The sequence below is a fragment of the Sorex fumeus genome, unplaced genomic scaffold (assembly GCF_029834395.1).
Source record: "Sorex fumeus unplaced genomic scaffold, SorFum_2.1 ptg000128l, whole genome shotgun sequence".
Lineage (NCBI taxonomy): Eukaryota > Metazoa > Chordata > Mammalia > Eulipotyphla > Soricidae > Sorex > Sorex fumeus.
In genome coordinates this window covers 36,071,064-36,098,023 of record NW_026606185.1, presented here as the reverse complement: position 1 = coordinate 36,098,023, position 26,960 = coordinate 36,071,064, and the positions used below count along the sequence as shown (strand labels likewise).

Here is a 26,960-nt window from a genome sequence, read left to right as displayed (position 1 = left end):
AATTCCCAAGACTCATTAATGAATGTTTTTTTTTTGCGTTGGCTTCTAATGTTTTATATTTAGCCTTTGATTTTAAGTTTGACTTGATACTTATATTTAGAGATATTCCAAAAGTTTATCCCATTTGAAATGCATTTCAAAAGCAGCAAAATCTTATTGATTTGATAATCCCACATATCATGTAATGAGCAGAACAAGCTGTCAAAAGAACAAAGGACCGACTAGAACTCCACAGAGCTCATTTACTCAAAGTGAAAGGAAAAAACTGTTTGATTTGACAGTACTTATACTAATATGACAAAAATGTAATAAATTTGGTTCACCTATTATACTTTCTCTTATTCTAAGGACTATGACTAAGTGTCTGCATGTTGGATTTACACAGTTGTAGCAGTTTTTGAGTTATTTGAGAAGGCCTAGAGTTTTCATTATTTCTCTACTGATAACCACAAACACAATGCAGTATTTAAAATTCCTATCATTTATTACCCTGGGTAAAGCAAGGTACAGATGTCCTTTCTAAATGCCTGATGTAATTATCTCAACACCCCTTGGGAGCACTGATATTGACTGATTAATTTGACTGCCTAGTTCATGTTTAGGATGGAAATTCCAGGGTGAGAGGGACAAACATAGAAGTGTTATTAGAAGTAGAAGCTGAAATCAGAAAACTTCTCCACATAAGCCTTGCTTTGAAGAAGCATCTTGGGAATAGGCCAGAGAACAACAGGAAATCAGACTCAGGATCTGGTTCAACTGTAATTAGGGACCCAGAAGAGGATAAAGAATATTTAACAACAAAAATAAATTAAAATTGAAAGCTGCTTATTAGGAATTTTGAAAAAAATAGAATTTTCATGAAACCAGCTCCTCCAATTTGTAATTACAACCATTTGCTTTCATAACCTTCATAACACCAGGTTATTATGTTTCTTAATACAGATCAAAATTTATAACATCATAGAATCTGTATTTTTATGTTTGCTCACAAAACCCAGGATCCCCCTAGACTGTATGCTCATTAAACATGGTTAACCCAGACTTTAGTTCATCACTGTGTATCTGATGCCCTGAAGTTTTATGGGCACACAGTAGGTATTTAAGTTAATTTTAATTTGTACAGCAAATATTTATCAAATACAGTAATTTAAATTATGCGTAAAAGTTAAGCAGATATTTATTTGAATTTAGCCTTCACCATTACAGAATAAGTTACTTAATTTTGATAAACATTATTTTCCAGCCTGTAAAATTATAATAGTTTTACATGAGATAACTAAGGTATTTCAAACGAATTGTTTTGCACAGTGCCCAACACAAAGCAAGTATTATTTTCTAAACAGTAATAATTAGTAAGAGCTTTTATAGTACTAGTTCTTAAAGCAGAAAACTTTTGATCACAGTTTAAATTTCCTTGATGTTAATAGGTCTATTCAGGTACTCTAGATCTTGATTCAGCTTTGAGAGATTATAGGAATCCAGGAATTTATTCATTATTTTCTAGGTTCCCTTTTTATGTGGCATACAGACTTTCAAAGTAGTGTCTGATGATCTTTTGAATTTCTTTGGTTTCTGTTGTGATATCCCCCTTCTCATTTCTGATTCGGTTTATTAGGGTTCTCTCTCTCTCTCTCTCTCTCTCTCTCTCTCTCTCTCTTTGTGAGTCTTGCTAGTGGTTTATCTATCTTGTTTATTTTCTTGAAGAAGCAGCTCTTGGTTTCATTTATCTTTTGGATTTTTTTTTTTGGGTTTCCATGTAGTTGATTTTTGCTCTAAATTTTATGATCTCTTTCCTTCTGCCTGAGTTGGGCTCCTTTTGTTGATCCTTTTCTAAGCTGTCGAGCTGTGAAATGAAGTTGTTTATGTGGGCCCTTTCTTCCTTCCTGAGAAATGCTTGCAAGCTATAAATTTTCCCCTTAACACAGCTTTAGCTGCATCCCATAGGTTCTGGTAGCTCGTGTCTTCATTCTTATTTATTTCAGATATCTTTTGATTCGTCCTTGACTTCCTTCCTGACTCACTCATTGTTCGACATTGAGTTGTTTAATTTCCAGGTGTTTGACTTGGTTCTCTGTGTCTGTGTGTGATTCACTTCTGTTCTCAGGGCATTGTGATCTGTAATCATCAGAGAGATGCAGATCAAAACAACAATGAGATATCAGAGACTGGCGCACAACCGAAAGAACAAAAGCAACCAGTGCTGGCGCAGATGTGGCAAGAAAGGGACCCTCCTTCACTGCTGGTGGGAATGCTGACTGGTTTTGGAAAACAGTATGGACGATTCTCAAAAAATTAGAAATTGAGCTCCCATTTGACCAAGCAATACTACTCCTGGGAATATATCCCAAAGAGGCAAAAAAGAAGTGACATCTGCACTTGTTTGTTCATTGCAGCACTCTTTACAATAGCCAGAATCTGGAAAAAATCTGAGTGTCCTAGAACAGATGACTGGTTAAAAAAATTTTGGTACATCTGCACAATGGAGTACTATGTAGATGTTAGGAAAGATGGTCATGAAATTTACATACAAGTGGTACTACATGGAAAGTATCATGCTAAGCGAAATGAGTCAGAAAGAGAGAGACAGACATAGAAAGATTGCGTTCATCTGGAGAACATAAAGTATCAGTATAGACTAACACCCAAGAATAGCTGAGATAAGTACCAGGAGGTTCACTCCATGGCTTAGCAGCCAGCCACACATGCTAGGGGAAAAGGGAGCTCAGATAGAGAAGGGAGCACCAAATAAAGGGTGTTGGGAGGACTCTCCCAGGATGGGAGATGCATGCTGAAAGTAGAGTATGGACCGAACATGATTGCCACTCAATGCCTCTTTTGCAAACCACAGCACCCAAAAGGAGAGAGAGAACACAAGAGAATGCCCTGCCCAGAGGCAAGGTGGGATGAGGGGGATGGGGATGGGAAGGATACTGGGATCAGTGGTGGTGGAAGTTGGGCACTGGTGGAGGGATGAATACTCAATCATTGTATAATTGAAACCCAAGCACAAAACATTGTAAGTCTACAACTGTACCTCATGGTGTTTCACAATTAAAAATTAAAAAATAAAGCAGAAAACTACCCACACAAGTATAATTATGAATTTTAAAATAAATTATTATTTCTATTACTGCCACTGCCACTGTCACTGCCACTGTCCTTCTGTTTTTCATCGATTTTCTCGAGTGGGCCCAGTAACGTCTCCATTGGAGACTTTGTTGTTACTGTGTTTGGCATATAGAATACATCACGGGTAGCTTGCCAGGCTTTGCCATGTGGGAGAGATACTCTCGGTAGCTTGCCAGGCTCTCCGAGAGGGTCAGAGAAATCAAACTCGGGTCGGCCATGTTGGCTGCAGGCAAGGCAAATGAACTACCTGCTGTGCTATTGCTCCAGCCCTATTACTATTACATATATAGTAATGTATTTTAAAAATTCTAATTTTCTTAATTACTAATAAACGATTTCTGTATTCTTTTGTGAAAATATAGCTTTCCTATTTTGTGATTGAACTTACCTTTCCTTTTTTTAATTAATATGTTTACACCTGTTTGGAATATACCGGTATTCCCTAGAACATTGAACCTAATTTTTATTGGTTTTATACATATATATACATATATATGGAAAATATATATTCAGCCAATGTATCTTATCTTTTTTTATTTTATGGTATTACTAGATTAAAATATACTTATGAAAGATAAAATATTTAATAGATATTTTTCTCAAATTATAGATACTCTTTCTTATACTTCTAATATTTTTATTTGTTTGTTTGTTTGTACCACACCTTGCAGTGTTCAGGGCTTACTTCTGGCTCCATGCTCAGGGAACCATATAAGATGCTAAGGATAGAACCCAGATTGGCCTTGTCCAAGGCAAGTGTCCCACCCATTGTACTATTTTTCTGGCCTCTTATACTTCTAATATTTTAAAATTTGTTTTTTTTATTTAAAATTTTTAACATGGGATTTCCCACAAGTGTACATTATGCACCAGCAATATAACCTATATCCCTTTCTAGACTGCCTCTATGGCAGGCAATTTTCTTCTCTGTCTCTGTCTCTGTCTCTGTCTCTGTCTCTGTCTCTGTCTGTCTCTGTCTCTCTCTCTCCCTCACCTTTTGGTTATTATGGTTTGCAATACAGATACTGAGAGGCCATCATGTTTGGTCCTTAACCTACTTTCAGCACACATTTCCCATTCATAGTGATCTCTTCCAATCATCATTGTCATAGTGGTCCTTTCCCTGTCCAAATTGTCCTTTCTGCCGGCCCTTGAAGTAGACTTCCAACCATAGACCATTCTTCTTAGTTCTTGTTTCTACTGTCTGTGGGTATTAGTCTCATACTATGGATTCTTTTTCTTATATCTCACAAATGACTGCAGTCATTCTGTGTCTGTCCTTCTTCTAGCTTATTACACCCGGCATGATACCCTCCATGTCCATCCAGTTATAAGCGAATTTCATGATGTCATTTTATCTAGCAGTTCTATAGCATTCCATTGTGTAGATGTACCATAGCTTCTTTAAACAGTTGTCTGTTCTTAGACATTTGGGTTGTTATCAGATTCTGGCTATTGTGAACAATTCTGCAATGAACATACAAGTGCAGATGTCATTTCTGCTGTGTGTTTTAGATGCATGGGTGGATCATTTGTAGAATTCTCAAATTTCTTAAATAGTGTCTTGCTCATGTGATATCATCCTAAGTATCCAATGACTAATAATTGATAAAGAGCTTTTGTTAAAGGACTGGGAGATAGTACAGCAATTAGGTCATATTCTTAGCTTTTGCCTGACCTGAAGTTTGATGGTTTGATTTCTAACATCAATGATCTTAGAAGCATTGTGAGGTGCAGCCCTGGAGACCCTCTGGGCCGTTCTTAATGTGACCCGGAGGCCATCCAGCTCCAGTGTGATGACCAAATAATCTAAGCACAAACTACATCCGTGGCCTCTTGCATTAAACTGCCTGCAGAGAATTGAATAGTTGTTGGGCTTCCTGAACACTGTTTGGGAAGTCTCCCCACTCCCCCCACAAAGTTCTGTTAGGTATACACAATGCAATAGTACTCAGTTAAAAAACAAAGTAAATCTTAACATTGGCAATAGCATAGACAGAACTGGATATTATACTAAGCAAAATGAGTCCAAAAGTAAAAGACTAATACCAACGATTTTAGTTTCTTTATGCTCCACTTCATATATGTATATAAAGAAACAAACTGAAAAAGAAACCCACGTAGTCTATCCAAACAAACTCTGGGAACATGACTGCAGAGATGGTGTTACCATAGTGGTTGGGAGTTGCTGTTTTTACATGCTGCAGGGGAATCCCATGGACTGTGATGGAGAATTATAAGTACTTTGGTGTTGGATGGGGGGTAGAAACTATCTGAAGAGATGCAAAACTACTCTTAATATGCACACATATCACATTATACACTAGTGTTACTCCATTCAGTTAATAAAGTACAAAGTACAGTAAAGTACAACAGACAACAACAAATGTTGTTAAGTCCTGAACTTTATTCTAGTTTTAGTCAGATCATTTGAATGCAATTATGCTCAACTTCTGATACTCCACACTGCCCAGGTTTCATACCACAATATCTTGCCTTCTTTTGAGAATTAACTTTATGTGCTTAAAATCTGTCAATGCTCTATAAATATTTATGTGAATAAATTTGTTTTTAAAAATTTAATTTAACTCACAGATGCACATAATATTTTTATTTGTAATTGGCCTATTTTCAAAACACAGGGAATAAATTAATTAGGAACCAAACTATTAAAACAAAACCCTGTCTAAAATCTTTTGACTATAACCATGGGCTGGAACGATAGCACAGTGGTAGAGCGTTTGCCTTACAAGCGGCCAACATGGCCGACCCGAGTTCGATTCCTCTGCCCCTCTCAGAGAGCCCAGCAAGCTACCAAGAGTATCTCGACCCGCACAGCAGAGCCTGGCAAGCTACCCGTGACGTATTCTATATGTCAAATACAGTAACAAGTCTCATGATAGAGCAAATCCATGAACAATGGGAGGACCGTGACCGTGACCATGGTTAAAGATCATGTTAAAGATAAATATATATATATAGTTTTTGCATGTATAGTTACATACACACACATATATACATATATATATATATATATATATAGAGAGAGAGAGAGAGAGAGAGAACTTTTGACCATTCCTAGTGGTGCTCAGGTTTGGCTGACTTATGGTAATATTTGAGGTACCGGGAATCAAACTCAGGTAGACCTGTGAAAAGAAAATGCCTCCTTGCTGTTCTATAGCTCCAGGCATAAAAACGTTCCAATATTAAGAATTCTTAACTCTGGCTCTAGTGAGATAGTACAGGGATCAAGACTTTTGCACTGGACCAACATCAATTCAATTGGATATCACAGATGGTCCCCAGCATCATCAGGAGTGATCCTTGAAAACCTGTGAGTTATCCCTGCCAGGACCAAACAAAAAGAATGGATTGTTCATTTTGCATTAAAAGTTCCTAGGAAACATATATATATATATATATATATATATATATATATATACACACACATATATACACATATATGTGTACATGTATACATATTATACATACATATATATGGCTATTACATTTTAGCAATATGTGTAGGGCTTGGCAAACCATTTTTTTATTTTTGGAAATACAAATAAAGCTTAAAATTGGGCTAATATGGAAACAATATAACAGCAATTATATTATATTGTATTACTATTTTAGGTTTGTAATTTGTTCATAAGTTCACATCTGTAAGTATAAGGGCAGCTATTCCAGGATTAAAACAAATTAATTTTAATATTTTATATTTATCTTTAGAAATAAAACAAATTTTACAGTTATATGGCATGACCTTTTGTGGCCCACAAAGTGAAGAAATATATAGTTAGTAAGTCATTATGTAAATTAGCTACATTGATCAACTCCAGGTTAAAAATAAGACTCAGGATTTCGAAGGCCTTAACTATAAGCTAGTATAGTAATTTATAGATACAAAGAACAAGCGTAGATTAACACAGGACCTAATATTAAAAAATATGTAACATTTTAAAATTTTAGTGAATTTTGCACTATATACTTATGCCATCAGAGTTCCATTTAACTTCTTTGAGTGTCATGAAGTGAAATGCAGTTTTTCCTCAAAAACTGAAAATTAGACTGCTATTTTAAAAAAATACCTTTTAATCTATACCTTTGCTAATATTTATTATAAACTTTTATTTTCTCTACTACAAGTCAACAATGAGTTAGTAAAATTTTACATTTAACTATTTATAATATTTTGCACGTTTTTTTTCAGTTTTTAAAATCCAGAGGACAACAGCAATTCCAGATCAGTTAAAAGAAGTTAAGACAAAAGGAAGGACATTAGTTTTGCTTTCTAAATGTAGTTTATAAAGTTCAAACATATCTCATTCATGGTTTCTTAAAGCTGTAGACTACTTTATGCTTCGCTAAAGTTTTTGCTGCATATTTTAATACTTACATTTAAATTTTTCAAGTAGTAATTTAAAGAAATATAAAAACATTTGTTTTTACTCACATGTAAAATATAGGTGGTGGTCATATTTATGATGGAACTTCCACAAAATATATTTCCTCTTGTGAATTAGAAATAAATCAGTAAGCATCACATTCGATAAAATATTTTATTGTAAGTTAACTTTATTTAATTAAGTGCAGTTTCAAAAGTATCATTCCGACTTGTTTGCAATGAAACAAGTGACTCCAAAGACTATAAAATTATACTGTGGTTGATAAAGTAAGGATCTAAGCATCTCAAAATGAACATTGAAATAGTGACCTTAGGAAATACATTTGGTCCTCTTTTATTTTTTTTTCTTTTAATAATGTAGGAGTACTGCTATTTGTTCAGCCATTGATTTAGCTGATTGAACTGGGCATGAACTTCACATACATTTTTTTTTAATTGTATCACTGTGAGATAGAGTTACAAAGCTTTCGTGTTTGAGATTCAGCCATACAATGATGAAACACCCATTCCTCCACCAGTGCATATTTTCCACCACCCACATCCCAGTCCTCACCCTGCCTCTATGGCAGACAATTTTCCCAATTCTCTGTCTCTAATTTTGAACATTATGTTTTGCTTGAAATTTCCCACCACCATTCAAGCCTACCTGACAGGGTCAGACGTTATAGCACTGTAGCACTGCCGTCCTGTTGTTTATTGATTTGCTTGATTGGGCACCAGTAACGGCACCATTGTGAGACTTGTTAATGTTTTTGGCATATTGAAAAAGTCACATGTAGCTTGCCAGGCTCTGCCGTGCGGGTGGGATACTCTCGGTAGCTTGCCGGGCTCTCTGAGAGGGGCGGAGTAATTGAACCCAGGTTGGCCACATGCAAGGCAAATGCCCTACCCGCTGTGCTATCACTCCAGCCCAGGGGCAGACGCTAGATCATTTCTTTTCCATTGTTCATTTAGAGTACCATGACAGCTCACATGGGCGCGATTATAAATGTAAATTTATAGATTATAAAAGTTTGGGTTCCAGAGAATCGTTGTATAGAAAAATCCATTTTGGGATTCAATTGGGAGTCTCTTGGCCAGGGCAATTGGTGCACTAAGATGGCACCTGGAGGCAAATTATGGATGTGACAGCTAGTGTACTGGTGAGCTGGGACCCGGGGAGGGGCAGCCTGGTTCTTCTGCTGTCATGCAGCTTGGAAATTTAGTCCTGGAACCCACATACTGGTTGGGGGAAGGGGCTTACTTGTGGAAGCTCTTGGTCACCGGGATTCCATCTGGAGTAGGTGGGGAGACTTCACCTGCTCCATCTGGGTGCCTCGGTGAAATTGGTCCAGTATGGGGCCTGGAGAGATCTCTGGTGCTGTGGTGACTTGACTTAATGCTTCTGAGACTTGCTGCTGTGTCTTTGGGTCAGGACTGTTGGTGCACTAAGGTCTACATTACAAAAATTTCAGCAGATTATATCTTGGTGAGGTCCATCTTGAGACGGTGGAGTCAGGCTGGGGGTGTCACAGTAATTTTGGACTGTGGAAACAAGTGGCTGCCAGGGGCTCTGCTTGGGTGGGCACAGGCCAACCTGCCCCACTCAAATTTACCCCAGTCTTTTCAGCCATGCACAGGTCCGAGCTTTTCTGAGGCTTTTGATCTCTTTCAAGATTTATTTAGAGGCCTCTGAAGCAAGGTCGGCAGTAGAGCTTACAGGGTGGCACTGGAGTTGGTTCATCGGGTGATTGCCAGTGCTTCCATGTGTGTTGGGAAGTGGAGGTAGATAACCCACCCCAACTCTGAGAAAGCCTGGATATTTCAGTCACAAAACCCGCATACCAGAATTTTTAGCAGATTATCCTGGTGAGATCTGTCCTGAGAAGGTGGATTCAGGCTGGGAATATGGTGGTAATTTGGGATTGTGGAAGCAAGCGACTGCAGGGGGCTCTGCTTGGGCAGACATAGGCCAACCCACCCCCTTCGATTTACCCCAGTCTGTTCAGCCATGTGTGTGGCCGAGATTAACTGTGGGTTTTGATCTATTTCTAGATTTATCTATGGCTCTCTGAAATAAGGTCAATAAATGAGCTTGTATAGCTGAGTGGAGGTGGTTTGTGGGTGTGGCTCCCACATACCTAATTTTTGGTCGTGTAATTTTTTGGTAAACTTGGTCCCAAGTTGTTGGGGTCTGGCCATAGTAGAGCAGCAATTTTGGGGTATTTGGAAGCCTGAAGTTACCATCAGGCTGCTAACGCACTTGCCCTGCAGGTACAGGCTGACTTGCTAGAGGCACCATACTCCCACATTTGGATATCTTTTAAAATAAAGAGATTTAATAATTCTTGAAGAAATGACTGACAGGTAAACAACAAAGTTAGTATCTTTAAAATATGTTTTGGGGCAGAGAGAGTTCGGGGATTAAGGTGTGTGTGTTGCATGCAGCCCACCTGTTGGATCTCCTACACCACACGAGTCTCCTAGAAAGGAGCCCAGGAGCCCTGTGAATACCACTGGGTGTTGTCCTGTAGGCCCCCAAGCACAACCAGGGTGATCTGAATAATCCCCAGCACCATAGAGTCTGAGATAACTCCGCATTCCGAAGCCCTAGCATTCAACCTCAGGTATAGTTAACCAAGAACAGCTGGAAGAGGATAAGATAATATAAAAAAAATATGTACATCTCTAAAAAATTATGACAGCAAAATTTTGTCTTTAAACTTCTGTACAAAACTGCATTCTCTACATTTTAAAATAATGCTTTACTTAACAATGTTATATTGTTTTATGAAAGGATAATTTTTATCATACGATCTTATTTGACTGGAACGGGAAGGAATGAGAGTGAAGATAGATAGTGGGCAACTACACCACCTCCGCTTTGCTGATGACATTGTTGTAATAACATCAAACATTAGCCAAGCGGCAGAAATGCTGGCCGACTTTGACCATGAGTGTGGAAAGGTCAGACTACAGCTGAATCTTACGAAGACAATGTTTATGAGAAACAGCCTTATTCCTGGCACTCCATTCGCTCTCAATGGAACGACCATCTCCGAATGCAACAGCTATGTGTACCTAGGTTGAAAAGTCAACATGATAAATGACCTGGCACCCGAGCTGCGCAGAAGGAAGAGAGCAGCTTGGAACGCCTTCAAGAGCGTGGAGGAAATAGCTAAGAGGACGAAGAACCTCCGGCTCTGGGCACATCTCTTTGATTCCACTGTTCTTCCTGCATTAACATACGCATCAGAGACCTGGGCCCTATGAAAACAGGATGAGAACACTATTCGGGTCTCCCAAAGAGGAATAGAAAGAGCTATGCTTGGAGTATCATGTTTCACTCAAATGAGAGAAAGAATCCGGAGTTCTGACCTCTATTAATAATCAAGAATCAGTTAAGCTGTCTCGTTTTCCAAGGGGTCAAAAATCAGATGGGCTGGACACATAATGAGATTTGGAGACGACCACTGGACTAGAGCCGTTACCAAACGGATTCCACGGTTCGTCAAAAGACCACGTGGCCGTCCACCTACCATATGGTCAGACTTCTTCATCAAGATCTTGAATGATTGGTTTGAGGCTCTTCATGTTCCTAGAATGAACAGACACCATTAGGCTACACTAGCACGCGACAGGGACAAATGGAGACGTTACTGGCACCTGTTCGAGCAAATCGACGACTAATGGAAAGTCCAGTGATCAAGTGATCAAGGATCTTATTTAATTTTTTCAACTTGTTAGCTTTATTGCAAAAATCACTGAAGGTTTTTAATTTTGTTAAGTAACCTTAAGAATTAGTTGTACTACTTCTCACTGTTAACAGTTACTCTCTCCTACTTCATCTCTATAAATACATACAAGTGTATATACATACACATGTGAATAAAAATTTGTATAAAGTTGTCATAGTGAAGTATTAGTATACAGTTCCGATGATTGTACATTTTAATGATTTAATGATTTATACTATAGGATTTTAATGATAACTTGAAATTACTTACTTGAAATTATGACTACTTTCTCTTGAAAATCTAAAATCACAAAAAAGAACAACAAAGCTCAAAACTCAGAAGATATTTTCAAATTTTGTTTTTGTTTGTATTGTTCCTGGGATTTGTGTGTGGAATTTATGTAAGTAAAACATAGAAAATATTTCTATACTTTTTTCATTGATATCCATTAGAGTGCAGCAATTTTATTCTAAAACCAGTTATCTATGAAACTGGTTTCTTAAGAAGTCTGTGGATTATGCAGTTTATTGCTACTATAAACAAATAAAATATAAAATTAATTATCATAGTATATGTTAGAATTATAAGTATACAAAATAGATATCTGAATATTCACAGAAAGGGATAGATTACATCTTCTACATAGTTTTCTATAGTGGAAAGAATTACTAGTTTCTATAGTGGATTCATTTTCTTTTTCTTTGTTAAAACCTGAGTTCTTATACATTAGTAAAGTTCAAGTACAGAATTTTAAAATCTATTATTTATATCCTTAGAGCAGTTCCTTAATGATAATTTCCTTAAGTGTTAGCTCCTGTTTGGGGGTAATTTTGTTTTTGTATTACCTAAGCAATTGACAAAGGGTATTTCCAGAAATGAGCTATGTGATCTTTAACACCAGTATGAGAAAAGAATTTAGAGTAAAGAAATATTTCATTACATTTGAGATTTGTATATTGTACATATGTAGCTTGGTAACTGAGTACTATAAAAAGATCAGTATTAACTGGATTTTGTGTATCTGTCATTTCTGTCTTGCCAAAAATCGTGGAGTAGTTTGTAATTGCTATTGTTTGGGTTATTACAATAAACAGAACTGATAAGGCTTATGCTATTTGCCTTGCAAGATACACTTCACATCTCTCATTGAATTAAAATTGCATGCACATATCTTTGCTTATCAGTTTTATTTATCTGTCAGAAATCAAGTAAGACAGTGTTCTTCCATATATGAGACCTTATAACAAAACAGTCAGAAATTACATTATTTTAATATTTTAGTGAAAATGAATGATCATGTGTTATTTTAACTATCAATCCATTATCTTTTAAAAGTATACCCCTATTGGAAAAAACTGCTATTTGTCTCCAAATGGTCTTTATAATATTTTGCCAAACTTTAAATATAATTTAATTGGATTATCTAGACACAGATGCAAATGTGCAGAACACAGCATATTTTTATCTCCTTTGTCAAATACGTATAATTTTTTCTGAGAGCTGGTTCTACAGTTAGACTGTTTGTTTGCTACATTTATAGATAAGGAAGAGAGGTAGATTGTATGAAATGCTTTAATTTTTTTATCAATGTAAATATTCTTCATATTTCTACTCTTAGATTGCAAACTTCTCACCTATGAAATTCCAAAACTCACTAGCAGTCACATCAGATGAACTTTCAAATTTTCAGATACCTCTGATGAGTTAATCCATGCATACACAGGTACTTCCTGCAGAAATCCTATATCCTCTAATAACTGTCACACATCAACACCACCACATGCCCATTCCCAATCAGGAAATTGGAATGACATATACCTCTTGTATTTGTCCGAGAAGTTATATTCAAAGGGTTGTTTATTGCAGTGATCCTATTAATTTTTGTTTAAATATCATAACTAATAAATTTGTCATTTTATGTCCCCCGATTCTGTTTACTAAACTACCATCTGGCTTTTATAAAGATATTTTCTTTCCCCAAATATGGGTGATTGTTTAAATTAATACATAGGTTTAGCGAAATCTTCATTAATTTATGTTTTCATTAGGCCAGTGATGGACATATCATTATTCATAGTAAATGACTTCGAATGATGTCAATTAGCTATAAATCCAATCAGTTAATATTAACCTTTGCGTTTTAGGACATCTATATTTTTCATATTGACTGGTCTTTGTTTTCTAGCAAAATAACTTATAGTTCATTTTTGGTAGCTATACATATGGTATTTGTATTTTAATTAAAAAGACTGTTGTTATGTCTGATTCTTACAAGCAGAAATTCATTATAAGGACACTTCTCATTTTCTTGAAATGTTCCCTTTCTTTTTTCTAGGGTTCTTAAATTGCAAAAGCCAGTTAAATTATGTGTTTTGGAGAGTTAATTTTTGTTGCCATATGTCTCTAAAAATAATTTAATTTTATCTAAAGTATGTTTCCAATGACATTTATGTTCTGCAATGCACAGAGATAATTTAAGGAATTTTGTAAAGATAAAAGCATACTAGTCTACTATTGTTTTAACACAATAATATTCAATGTTTATATAAGATTATATAATTTATTTATATAAATATATTTTACTAAGTTCTGTTGCCTCTTCATTTTTGACTGTGAAAAATGACTTTAAGATAGCAAAACAGCGAATATAAAATAGTACTGTCATTATTCTTATTGGGGATATTTGGAGCGATAGCACAGCGGTAGGGTGTTTGCCTTGCACGCAGCCAACATGGCCGACCCGAATTCGATTCCTCCGCCCCTCCCGGAGAGCCCGGCAAGCTACTGAGAGTATTCGATATGCCAGACACAGTAACAACAAAGTCTCCAATGGAGACGTTACTGGGCCCGCTCAAGCAAATCGATGATCAACGGGAGGGCCTATATTTGATACTGTTAGAAATTTTGATCGCACAAAAAAGAATTTTATATATATATATGTTAGAAATTTTGATCACACAAAAATGAATTATATATATATATATATATATATATTTGCTTTTGCTTTTTGGGTCACACCGGGCATTGCACAGCGTTTATTCCTGGCTCATGCACTCAGGAATTACTCCTTGCGGTGCTCGGGGGACCATATGGGACGCTGGGGATTGAACCCAGGTTGGTCACGTGCAAGGCAAATACCTTACCAGCTGTGCTCCAGCCTCAAAGAACTAATTATATTTTAAGGATCATAAACAACCTGTCCAAAGTTCTGTTAATCAGTTTATGTATTCTTATTTTCTTTCAAACAGATACACATTAATCCTTACATAATTCTAGCAAATTCAAATTTTTATGAACATATGATCAATATGTCTGTCTTGAATTTAGTGTGTAATAAGTTATAAAATTAGAATCCAAAACTGTATTAGCTATGTTAAATAGGGTTGAGGACATAAAAATTTTTAAGTAATTTATGAAGCAGGATGTGATTTTTTTCCTTATATAAACTTGAACTTTTTAATAGTTCTTTTATTATAAGTAGGACATTATTTAATATACATGTAATATGTATATTGTTAATATATAACAAAATCTTGTATCAAAAAGGTATTTAAATAGTTTTCATATATTTATAGTAATTGGATTTGCAAAGCTGAAACTGTAATAAATCTCTGAAAGCAGATGATTCTAAACCACAAAATATAGAAATACCCTTTTTGTAGAAACATTAGCTTTAACCTAGGGGATATTTTTAAATAGAAAATTATAATTTTATGTGAGTGATAAGTAGCTAAATAAGTTTTATGGTGCACTTTTTTTTCGCCTTTACAAGCTTTTCAAATTTTGGAATGTGCCACATTTCCTTTGTATCTTTATTTATTTACTTGTTTGCATTTTGGTTTGTTTTTGTGGTTTTGCGAATTGAACCCGAGTTCTCCACATGTAAGGCATGTACTCTACCACTGAACCCCAGTCCTTCTTTCGATGTTAGACCAATATAGACACTCTCAATCCCTCTATCTACCTTCCTCTACCAATATTTTTCTCCTCAGATTAACTACTAGCATTCTTTTCATCTTCATCTCACTTATGTTTTTAATAATACTTTTGTTATGATCAATAGAAATAGCAACCTCCAGGATCATATTTTTATTTATATAAATTTTATACTATACATTTTAATTTCAGTGTAAATATTTTTATGATAGGATTAATTAAGGGTATAAGTATGCAATGCTTTTATTACTCAGGTATAGGTAATAAGTTGTTTCCAAATTTTCACTGTTTTAAGCAATGTTCTAAATCAACAATGTATTTTTTTGCACTTTTCTAGTGATCTTATTAAAGCATCAATTTCTGGGCCTCATGCTTTATTATTCAGTGGCTCACTCTAAAACTGTGTATTTTGTTGCTCTATTTAAATTTATTTTTCAATTTCAATGTGATTAAATTTGTCAGTTACTTTCATTAGAATTGATTTTTAAATTTTGCTTTAGATTTCTTCCCCTCCTAAATTTCATAAACTTATTTTTATCATATTTTATTCCGAAAAATTAAAGGTTAGCCTTTCTCCAATATACCTTAATTTTAGAGAGTGTTGTGATAATGTATCTAATTTTATTTTTCTCTAAATAGAAATAGTTATGCCATTTCTAATTCACTGATTTGAATGTTCTGGTGTATGTAGATTTCTATGTTTTATAGAAACATATCTATTTGCAGATCTCCCAGTCAAAAGCCATTTGTCCATTATAATGTAATGTTAATCTTACTTAGTTCTGAAACTTATGGTAATTTATAAATTTTCCATGTCATATTCTTCAAATTTGTTCTGTATCATAATTGTAGCACTGTATCACTGTCCTCCCATTGTTCACCGATTTTCTCGAGCGGGCACCAGTAACGCCTCCATTGTGAGACTTGTTACTGTTTTTGGCATATCGAATACCTCAGGGGGAGCTTGCCAGGCTCTCCGAGAGGGAGGAAGGAATCGAACTCAGGTCGGACACGTGCAAGGCAAACGACCTACCCTCTGTGCTATCGCTTCAGCATGAATAAAACATTGAAATATAAATTTGGTCTACTGTATCATAATTACCTTAGCTATTCCAGTCCTAATTTTTCACGTAAATTTGGCGTTCTTTCCCCTTATGTGAACATACTATACCCTGCCATTTCCTTATTCTTCATAGTTTTCAAGAATGTTTTTTTACCTCCTCTAAAAAAAAGTCTTTTCTATATCCTTTAATATAGTCAAATCTAGGTATTTTGCATTCGAGTTTTGATTACAAATGGCATGTTTATTATAATTCAAAGTTGGTATAATTTTATTACTTTTCAATGCTAATCTTATGAGCAAGATAAATTTCTCAACTCTTTTACCTTCTGTTGTTGCTTCCGAGAACTTCTTTAGTTTTTATGTAAGCATTCTTCATCTTATAATTTTTTAAATTTTCTTACTGCTTTGGACAGTGTTTATGATACAATTTTAATAAAATTATTAATTCCAATCCTTTTTTGATATTCATGAAAATTTTTCTGAAGAATCTCTAGTAAAATATTTATTGAAAATTTGTAATTTATACCTCTTATCAGGCCAAAGGAAATTTCTTCTCTTCCTAGTCCTAATGTGTCAAGATACTATTTTCATTGTTATTTTTGTTCAGTGTTGATTCACATTCAGTATCTGGGGAAATAGTCTGTTTTCTTTAACATATTGAGGTAGTACATAAAAATATTTAGCACTACTAATTATTTTAAATTTCTTGAACTGTTACAGTTCTTACACTCCCAGTTTTAAAAAGAGCTCCTAAGTGAGACAAATTATATTCTATAAATAAGTATTTATTGATCACCCATTAGTTAATAATAAATCATTTTCATTTTGTCTTAGCCAGTGAATTAGAATACTTTGCTCATTGTTAAGAAAACTTGAGATTTGTACTCACGGTGGTGCTTGAGGACCCCAGGCATAGGAAGATGATTTTTGCTCAGGGTCTCTACAAGATAATAATCAGATTGTTAGTTGAAATTGTATTCATCTAATGGTTTTGTTTCCAAGTTCACTGATGGACCTGTTTTTACCAAAAATTAAAATGAAAGAAAGTTTCTCATCATGTGGCTATTTTTCATAGAGTCGCTCACATTGGGTATCTGACTTCCTCAGGTGAGATGTCAGTCACTGTCACTGTTCTCCCAATTTGCTCGATTTCATTGATTTGCTTGAGTGGGCCCAGTAACGTCTCCATTGGAGATTTTGTTGTTACTGTGTTTGGCATATCGAATACATCACGGGTAGCTTGCCAGGCTCTGCTGCGCGGGCGAGATACTCTTGGTAGCTTGCCTGGCTCTCTGAGAGGGGCGGAGGAATTGAACTTGGGTCGCCATGTTGGCAGAGTGCAAGGCAAACACCCTACCCGCTGTGCTATCTCTCCAGCCCAGGTGAGATGATCTAAGAGAATTCGGAAAATGCAGGACAGAATTTACTGAGAAGCTTTCATTCTTATGGTGACAACACTAATTTTTTTTTTTTTTTTGCTATCGAGGTATCAAGCTTCAAAATATTTTAATGTCATAGGAGTCGATAAACAAATTTGATATTTTGTGTCTGAATCTTAAAAATGAGATGATATATCTGCTGTTTTCTGCTCTTTAGAAGAAATTCACTAATTTAGCGGCTGGAGTGATGGTACACTGGGCAGAGCACTTACCTTACATGTGGCCAATCCAGGTTTGATCCCCAGCAACAAAAAAGGAAATTCTCCAAATCTAATGAATATTTAAAAGGGAGATTCTATTTTGCTTCATAAAGTGAGGGTTATACAATAATATTAGGAGCCTATTTAAAAAATAAAGTAAAAGCCTTTTTCTCTAACAATAAACAAGAAATATACTTCACTGTTTCTCACTGACATTCTTTCACAACATATTCCAGTCATACTTTTTAAACTTGGTATAGTAAAACTTTACTTTGTTCTTTTGTGCTCCAAAATATAAACCTTATTATGTATATGTGACACTTACTCTGAAAAACAGTTGAAAGGACAGTGATTTGAAGTTCCTAATTTCAGTGCCCAGTTATGGGTCTATTTTCACTTAATTTGGATATGACTAACTGTAGTATTTTTAAACATGTAACTTGTATATGAAATATGAACTAGTGTAATTTTATTCTAGATATATTGTATTTTCCATATTCATATAAGTAATAAAATAATGTAATGATAAATTCATACCATTTTAGGATTTGGTTTGTAATTTGTGTAAAATAACATTCAGTATTTAATACTGTAATTCAGTAATTAATGCTGAATTGTATTAGAGTTTTAGAGTATTGATACTCTAATACTATCATTGATAGTATATTAACTCATTAATTGTATCATTGGTACTATATTAACTCATTAATTCAGTCATTATTGACAATGTATTATGCTTTATCATTTTGATGTCATAAAAATCCAATAAAATTATATATGTAACATATTTTGCATAGTACTCATAAAGTATATTGTATGCAGTGTTCATAACACAAAATTACCAATCCTTAAGTTTCATGACACCAAGTCCACCTTTATATTTTCTTTCCATGAGTAGATTTTTTTTCATAATATTTTTCTTCATGAGTAATACAAAAAATTATTACTGATTTCCTTCTTTGAACTTTCTTTAACAGATATATCAAAGTATCATAGCCAAACTTACTAGATATATTGGAAAGTCAAAATTGTCCAAGAACATGGTTGAAAATTTCATCATTTTTCTAATTTTCATTAGCTGAGAGTACAACACATCAATTTTTTTTGTTTTTGTTCTGGAGGAGAGGTGTGCATTGCGGAGGGGGTTCACACTTGGCTGTGCACAGGCATCACTCCTGGCCCTGTACTCTATGCTCAGACATTACTCTTCGCAAGAATTGGCAGACCATCTGTGGTGATGGGAGCCAACCCGAATTAACCACATGCAAGCAAACACCTTACACACTATACTGTCTTTCTTTCCCAATGAGATATTTTCTAATTTAGCCTTCTTGATATAGCAGAATAACCTTATTTGCTCTTTCATACACAAAACTGAGGAAAGGAATGGATGGTCCCTTTAAAAAAAAAAGACTCTAGTATATTCCTCCTTATTCTTATGTGACTACATACATTTTCAGAAAATTACTATGATATTTGTTTTTCAGTCAACAGTAGAGTTAGGTCAGTGAATCTAATTCTCCTTTCTTAGTTCTAAGCACATGACAGGTCTTTAGAATGCCCTTGCTGTCCCCCATTCATTGTACCTAAATGCTTCATTGTCTTTTTTTTTTCCTGCCTGCTTTTCATTATCTTCCTCCCTTATCCTACCTCACCTTTCCTAGATCTGAATGAGAGGGTAGGAATGTAATCATCTCAAGGTTAAATGATTGCATCTGTGGAATGTAATCAATGAAGTGCTTCATTCCAGAAGAGCTGTGTTAGGGACTTTAGAGAGATCAAAAATGATTCCAGTTCCTTTGATGTTCCAAACTAAATATCACATCCATCTAAAGGACTTTTCCACTAAATCAAAATCTCTTCACTTTTCCCTTGATATGTTTTTCTGCTTCTTCCATTGATTTGTTTGGGTTTTTTTTTTTTATTAATAAGCTCCTGGTCTAAGTTCTTCATTTTATCATAACAGTTTTATCAGTTTATTTCATAAACTCAATTTTAATAATTATTTATTGAGTAGTCATTTCTTTATTTTGTTATTGGGCCTTTGCCATAAATACTTTCTTAAAATAATTGTCATAATAAACTAATTAAATCAACTACCCTTGACATATTATTTCTCCTATATATTTCTTTTGGTAACCTTGTTTAAAATTGCTTAACTTTATCTGTATTTACAATTATATTGAATGCTGATTCGCTTGTATTTAAAAAAAGGCCCTCCCGTTGATCATCAATTTGCTCGAGCAGGCCCAGTAACGTCTCCATTGGAGACTTTGTTGTTACTGTGTCTGGCATATCGAATACTCTCGGTAGCTTGCCGGGCTCTCTGAGAGGGGCGGAGGAATCGAACTCGGGTCGGCCATGTTGGCTGCGTGCAAGGCAGACGCCCTACCCGCTGTGCTATCGCTCCAGCCCTCGCTTGTATTTAACAATTCATTAAGTTTTCCTCTTTCCTCATTCTCTTAGTCATATCTATACATTCTACCAAATAACTTTTTTTTAGATATTACTCTTTCTCTTTTGATATTTAAGGAATTTTTTATTTAAGTAATTCAAGTTAACACTTGTATAGGAAATAATTTAATGTTTTATGACAACTCAGTCTATAATATAGAAAATTAAATAAAAATTTACTTACTATGTATTGTGGTTACCTCTCATTTAAGATGTGAATGTGTATAAATTTTTATTCCATTTATCTTGGTCAATGACCTCTAACTTATAAAATTTTATGTCAGTTGAGGAGATGTGTGTAAATACTTTAACTTTCCTTTGGGGAATTTTTCTATATCTCATCTTGTATTTGCTTTGTGTCACATTTTGAGGTACTGTAGTAATGACTTACTATTCCTTTAACTGTTATATTTGTGATCATTAGGCAGCTCTAGTTGTCCTAAAATTCTTTTGAGCACCAGTTAGTTTCACACAACTATAACCTTGGACACTACCAAAAATTTAAAGTATTTTGCATAAATGATGTTTCACAGAGATACCTAATTTTCTCCAATGAAGTAAAAAAAATTTAGTCACATGGTCATTTTTAATACCAAATCTAATGCAAGTTCTCTTTTTTTGAATGAAAACTACATATCCCACTTATGGATATTTGTAAGCAAATTTCTTTATCCTTGGTTTGCAAAACTGGGAGTACAATTTCATGTCTTTGCAATTGTTTCTTCTTTTTTTATTTATAAGGCTGTGCTTAATACAATTGTTTCAACATCAATCCCTCCAATGTGACCTTTCTTCCACCACTGTCCCGTCAACATCCTTAGCAGACAAAAACAAATCTACTTGAATTGCTTTTTACAACAAAATAGCAAACAGAATGATCAGAAATTAGATGAATGAAATTCAATTTGTGACAGTTGTTATATCTCACAATAGTGTTATTAAAGTAATTATCTGAGAATTTACTGATCTGGTTAGTGCTAGTTGAGCCTCTTCTGTTATTTATTTGCTCATTGAACTTGGTGGGTTCTACACATCTTTCCCATCAAATTTACTGTTCTCCTACTGGACTGTCAGTACTGTGAAATTTGGAGATGTCGTGCAGCCACATATGCAGTCATATGCTCAGGAGTGTGTAGGTAGGTGGTTTATTTCAGGGAAGGTCAAGTGTGTCTCTGACAGGCCTCTCTGAAAGATGGGAAGTCCATCCACCGCGTTTTAAAAAGACCTCAGAGTTTTCAGCTCAAAGATCAAGCTACCTGGGATGATTCAGTGGCTTGGCATCTTTTTAAGGTTAGTTGTAGAGCTGCACCTTAATATGTACAGTGAACTTGTTTGATCTCATTCATCTTGCATTCAATGTCTGTATAAAGGTTTTGTTTTTGTCTTGAAATTATCAAGTTTCAAGAAACTATGAATACATGAAGCAAACATTTCACAATCACGATCATGATCATCCTGTTGTTTGTCAATTGCCTTGAGCAGGCACCAGTAATGTCTCCTTCGTCCTAGCCCTGAGATTTTAAAAAGTGCCATATTCAAGGCGCTTTCAGGGTTAGGAGAATGACACCCATCATTGTTACTGGTATTTGGCATATTGGGTACACCACAGGGAGTTTGCCAGACTCTGCTGTGTGGGCAAGTTACATTAGGTAGCCTGCCAGGTTATCCAAAGTAAGAACGAGATAGTAAGATGTCACACAGCCGCGAATGTGGCCATGCGCTTCTGGGAGCTGGGTTTTATAGTCTCTGGGTCTTGGCTGTTGATGGGATTACCTAGCGCCAGGGGCAGTTGATGGATGTGACCCCTGGCTACTGCAAGATGGAGGATCTGGGTGGAGGATGCTCAGCCCCGCTCAGAGCAGGCTTGGAGATCTCAGCCCCGGGACCCGCATGCCTGTGTTCCTCTGCTGGTACCTTCATGCATGTGGAGAGTGGTCTCAGCGTGGTTGTGGCTGGTTCTGGAGGTCTTCGGCTGCTGGGGCTCTGCTCGGGGTGGGGAGGGAAACTCAACCTGCCCCCTTCCAAGGGGCCCCAGTGAGGACAACCTGGTGCGGGGGCAGGAGACTCTGCAAACATTTAAAGGAAAATATATATATAGATAAATAGATATAGATATAGATGATATAGATATAGATAGATATAGATATACCTAACTGATCATGCATCTCTTACAAAGTGTAGACAGATGTTAATTTTTTTATTTATGACTTAACATTTTGGAAATAAGAAAATAAGTGACCGACGAGTTTCCCCCCATGAGCAGCTCTCCAGCTCGGCCATGGCCACAGAGGCACAACGAACCTAATTCAGAACCCAGCAGCTTCAGGCACAAATGTGAATGGACTATACATTAAGCTATGGTTCCGTGCCCCCTGGGAGGGAAAGGGTTTCTGTCTTTTCCACCCTCCCCTTCATCCCCCGGTGGCATGGTGGCCACCACCTCAGAGCTTATTGGACAGCCAGGTATGAGCCAGTGTTGACAGGGCAACTGCAGCCTCATGGGATGAGGGGCGGAAATCACATGTCCTTCTTGCCCTGCCAAGACCACGAGTTGTCCCCCATGAGCGGCTCTCCGGTACGGCCATGGCCGCAGAGGCACATGGACCTAATTCAGAACCCAGCAGCTTCTGGCAGAAATCCCTCCAGACTTAATTAGTAAAATATCAGAAATCCAAAATCTCACAGCCGCGATAGACATCATATGGTCTTCATAACCAGCAATAGTAAACAAATTATTTCACAATGCCTTTTCAGCAGGTTTGATTGTTGGGAGGAAATTCCAAATAATAATGGTGCATCTTAGGTCGAAATAATGAATATAATCAAAGTAGAGAGCGAGTTAAGTGGAAATCATTTGCCTCACAGGCATGAGGAGGGGTGGTATGGGGGGTATATTGGGGCTCTTGGTGGTGGAAAATATGCACTGGTGAACGGATGGGTGTTTGAGCATTGTATGACCGAAACTTCTATCTGAAAACTTTGTAACTGTTCTCACGGTGATTCAATAAAAAAATTTAAAAAAGAAAAGAAAAGAAGTGACCAAGATCTGCAGAACCCTTGAATATTCATATGAAGTTTTTATAAATATCTTTAATTCATAAATTATTGCTAAAATATCAGGGAAAAAAGACAAAAGCTGTAGGACTTTAGCCAATATGTATTATGGGGTTATAGGGCTGTGTCCAGCAGTGCTTAGTCTAATGGTTCAGTGCTCAGCCTGGCAGTGTTTAGGACCACTATCCCAGCAGTTCCGTGGTAGAGAGAATGTGGTACTGATGATATAAACTCAAGATCTCACACATGCCATGTATGTGCTCTATCTCTGATCTCTGTTTCTAGCCTCCTAAAGTTCATATTCTTGTGTTGGTGAATTCCATCCACATATGGTCCTTTGAGCAATACCAGAAGTGATCCCTGAGCACAAAGCCAGGAGTAAGCCTTAAGTATCACAGGATGTGGTCCCTGTCCGCCACAGACCAGAAGCAAATTCTGCTTACTGCTAACATGGCCAAAATCCCAAACAGAATAAAAGCAACTCGCCACCTAACCAAATTAACTGGTTTAAATTATAGGTTGCTTATCTGTAAACTAGCATTAAGAAACACAAGCCCACACAGACTGCAGGCAAGCCATGAACTAACCTGTTTAAAATAGCTACATTGACAAAAATTCTGAATTGATGGTTATTTGTCTTTGTAAAAAAACAGCAAAAGTCTAATTTCTTTAGAATCTCTACTGACAAAAGACAATAGACAAGCTTAATTTAGTGAATTACATTTGTTTATTAGAATATGTTCCCTTCATTCATAACATTTATCTCATCCTCTGTTATATTAGTCATTCAGTATAAAGAATCACACTGCAACATGTCTTTTAAAATATTTTTCCATGAATAAGGTATTCTAGTCGCAAAATGATTTTCTGATGATTTAGTTTATAACCCTATATCAAAGTAAATGAGTTTCAACTGGATGGTCTGTGAAGAAACAAAATATTCAAGCTTCCAGTTCCCATTGTAATGTAAAACCAACATGAAATCACAAATTTTGGTCTATAAAATTATTCATTTATCATAATTGCTTTTCTCACAATATTAATGTTGACTTACCAATAAATATCAAATTGTTCGTCCTTGTTCACAGTTTCAGATAAAGTTAATGTATAATTTAAACATAACTCCTACTATAATTCTGTTGATAAAGCAAATTTAGTTAAGACCATTCAAATTATTGATTTGTACATTAGTAATACAAAACCAATGCTAGCTACTTTATGGTATTTCATGATCTTCACAACTATTCCCTTTCCCTATTAGCTCTAGAATTCTTTGATGTATTTGCCCTACTGTCCCTTCTCAGAAACAAAACAAAACAAAACATTAAAATCCTTTTTTATTTTAAGCAAACAAATGGAAAGCTACCCTCAGTTGCACCCAAAGCTACTACTACCTATAGTAGGGGGAATTTTGGGAAATACCACATTATGTCTACTATAATATAGTTTTTGATATCATCTTGTTATGATCATACCTAATACATTAATTTTTCCTGATATAATGATGAGCTCATGATAATTTGATGCAAAAATAGCATGAAAAAAATTTTAAGATTAAACTAAAATTAGAAAAATATATCAGATAGACATATATAAAAATCACAGAGAAAATTTATTGATAGTTTCATTTCAAGCATGATTTTAATTTTTCATCCAATTTCCTAACTTATCTGCAGTGCCCATAAGCTAATTTCAAGTAATTTCAGCATTTAACAAGTTGAAATATTTAGTTGAGGGGGTTATTTTTTCTTTCCTATATCAGTTAATAAAGTAAATTTGGATTTGGCAGGGATGTGGAGCACTTGACCTGCATGTGTGAGGCTCAGTGTTGGATCCCTAGAACTACCAAAAAAGAAACAAAACAACAATAAAAAAAAACAAATAAGTTTTCCAAGAATAAGGAGTTTCATTTTTCTGTAGATTTTCATAGATGCAAATGAAATGCAATGCATAATGATGATAATTATGACTTAAAAATACACCTGCTAATTATTTTTTTAAAATCATTTCTTTTAAAGTAAATTCCTATGTTGAGATCTGTATACAGAAAGTTCACAAGTTTTAAATGTATTGTTTGGTGAAGTTTTACAAATGATCTCATACATGTAAGATGTATAGTATCCAGATCAATAAATGAAATATAAGAAACCATATTTTAATCATGTGTTTATTCTATTATGAATAAATTTTTGGTGCAATTTTTTAAATTATTCTTTTTGCAAAATAAACTAAGAAACTAAGATAAACAAATGTTCCTATGACCTAAAACAGAAGTTGTTTTTTGTGACAGAACAGATTATATGTAAAAGTTTTAATAGTGTTTTTAGCATTGATTTTTGAAAATAATTAAATTATAGCCATTTTGTATGATGTAGCTATAGTAACTGATGAAAGAACAAATGTAGATGGTCTTGGTAAAACTTCTGCTAGAGGTTTTAATTTGGTTTTATCTTAAGCTTTCAAGGATATAGAATGTCTTATAACAGTAGTCTTCCTCTTTCTGTATAGATTCAGTTGTAAACTTGATTTCTAAACATCGCGTCCACTGTTTTTCATTGCAGTGAAATGTTTCCATGTCTCATAGTCAGAGGGAGGTAGATTAATAGGGAGTTTTAGCTGGAAATTTCTTCCCTGTTATTGTTCTCCCTCAGCAGTTGATGGCTAAGTTAATTCTCTTTAGTTTTGTCATGCTCTAAAGCACACATTGCCAAGCAATAGTAAGCTTTATGAGGAGAAAAAGGAGCAACGGTGTCCATCAAAGTCTTAAAGTTGCATTTTTAAACTTTGGCTTGACCTGATGTGCCATTCAAAAAAGCTTCAAAAGATTATTTTTTTAAAGAAAGGTTCAATATGTCCTGAGGCTATCGGTTTTGAGTTAAACTGGGTGAAGTAGAAATATTTTACTCATCAGCTTTGCAGTCACAGAGTTTGCCTCAGCTAGAACAAAACTGCTGAGGCATTTAGAGAAAATTAACCCCCCATCCTGGCGGCCAGATGTGACTGGTTTCTGATGAATGCACATGAGTGGGCTGAAAAATCAAGAGACTGTGAAATTCCTGTCAGGTCCGCGCAGTGCAGAATGGGCTATTGACTGCTTTCTATATTTCTCTCCATCATTCTTCTTGAACACTGCCATTAATTTCCTCTCCTACTCTGACTTGTGTTTTTCCCCCCTCCTTTTCCCTTTAGCTCTGTGAGCTGCAAAGAAGTATATTCAAGGTGTGGCAGAAGTACTTCGAACTGGTACTCCTCTACAGCCAGGTGAAACTGGCCCAGTTCCAGTCATTCTCTCAGGAGAGTGTTGAGAAAATACTTGCTGTGCAGGTAGGTGATTGCAGGGAAATAGGAAAGATCATTCTGATCTAGATTGAAAAGCAAATGATGGGTAGTGTGATGAAGCATTAAAACCATATCCTATCAGAGTTTTATAAAATTTTAATCTCTTTAATAGACTGGAATTGCATGAAGGATGAATTCAGTATGTTAGCATATATACCATACATACTTTGGGAGAGGGGGAAAAAGATCCGATCTATTTCTCACAAACCTCAAAACAGACTT

General features: G+C 35.5%; 1 protein-coding gene across 1 annotated transcript in view; it reads left to right on the top strand.

The window, feature by feature from the left end:
- The window catches only part of CCDC178 (coiled-coil domain containing 178), a 483,098-nt gene that overhangs the window by 306,237 nt on the left and 149,901 nt on the right, over positions 1-26,960 (top strand). Inside the window, exon 18 of the mRNA XM_056138448.1 lies at positions 26,589-26,723. Coding sequence (XP_055994423.1) covers positions 26,589-26,723 — 135 coding nt within the window. The remainder of the gene's footprint in view (positions 1-26,588; positions 26,724-26,960) is intronic.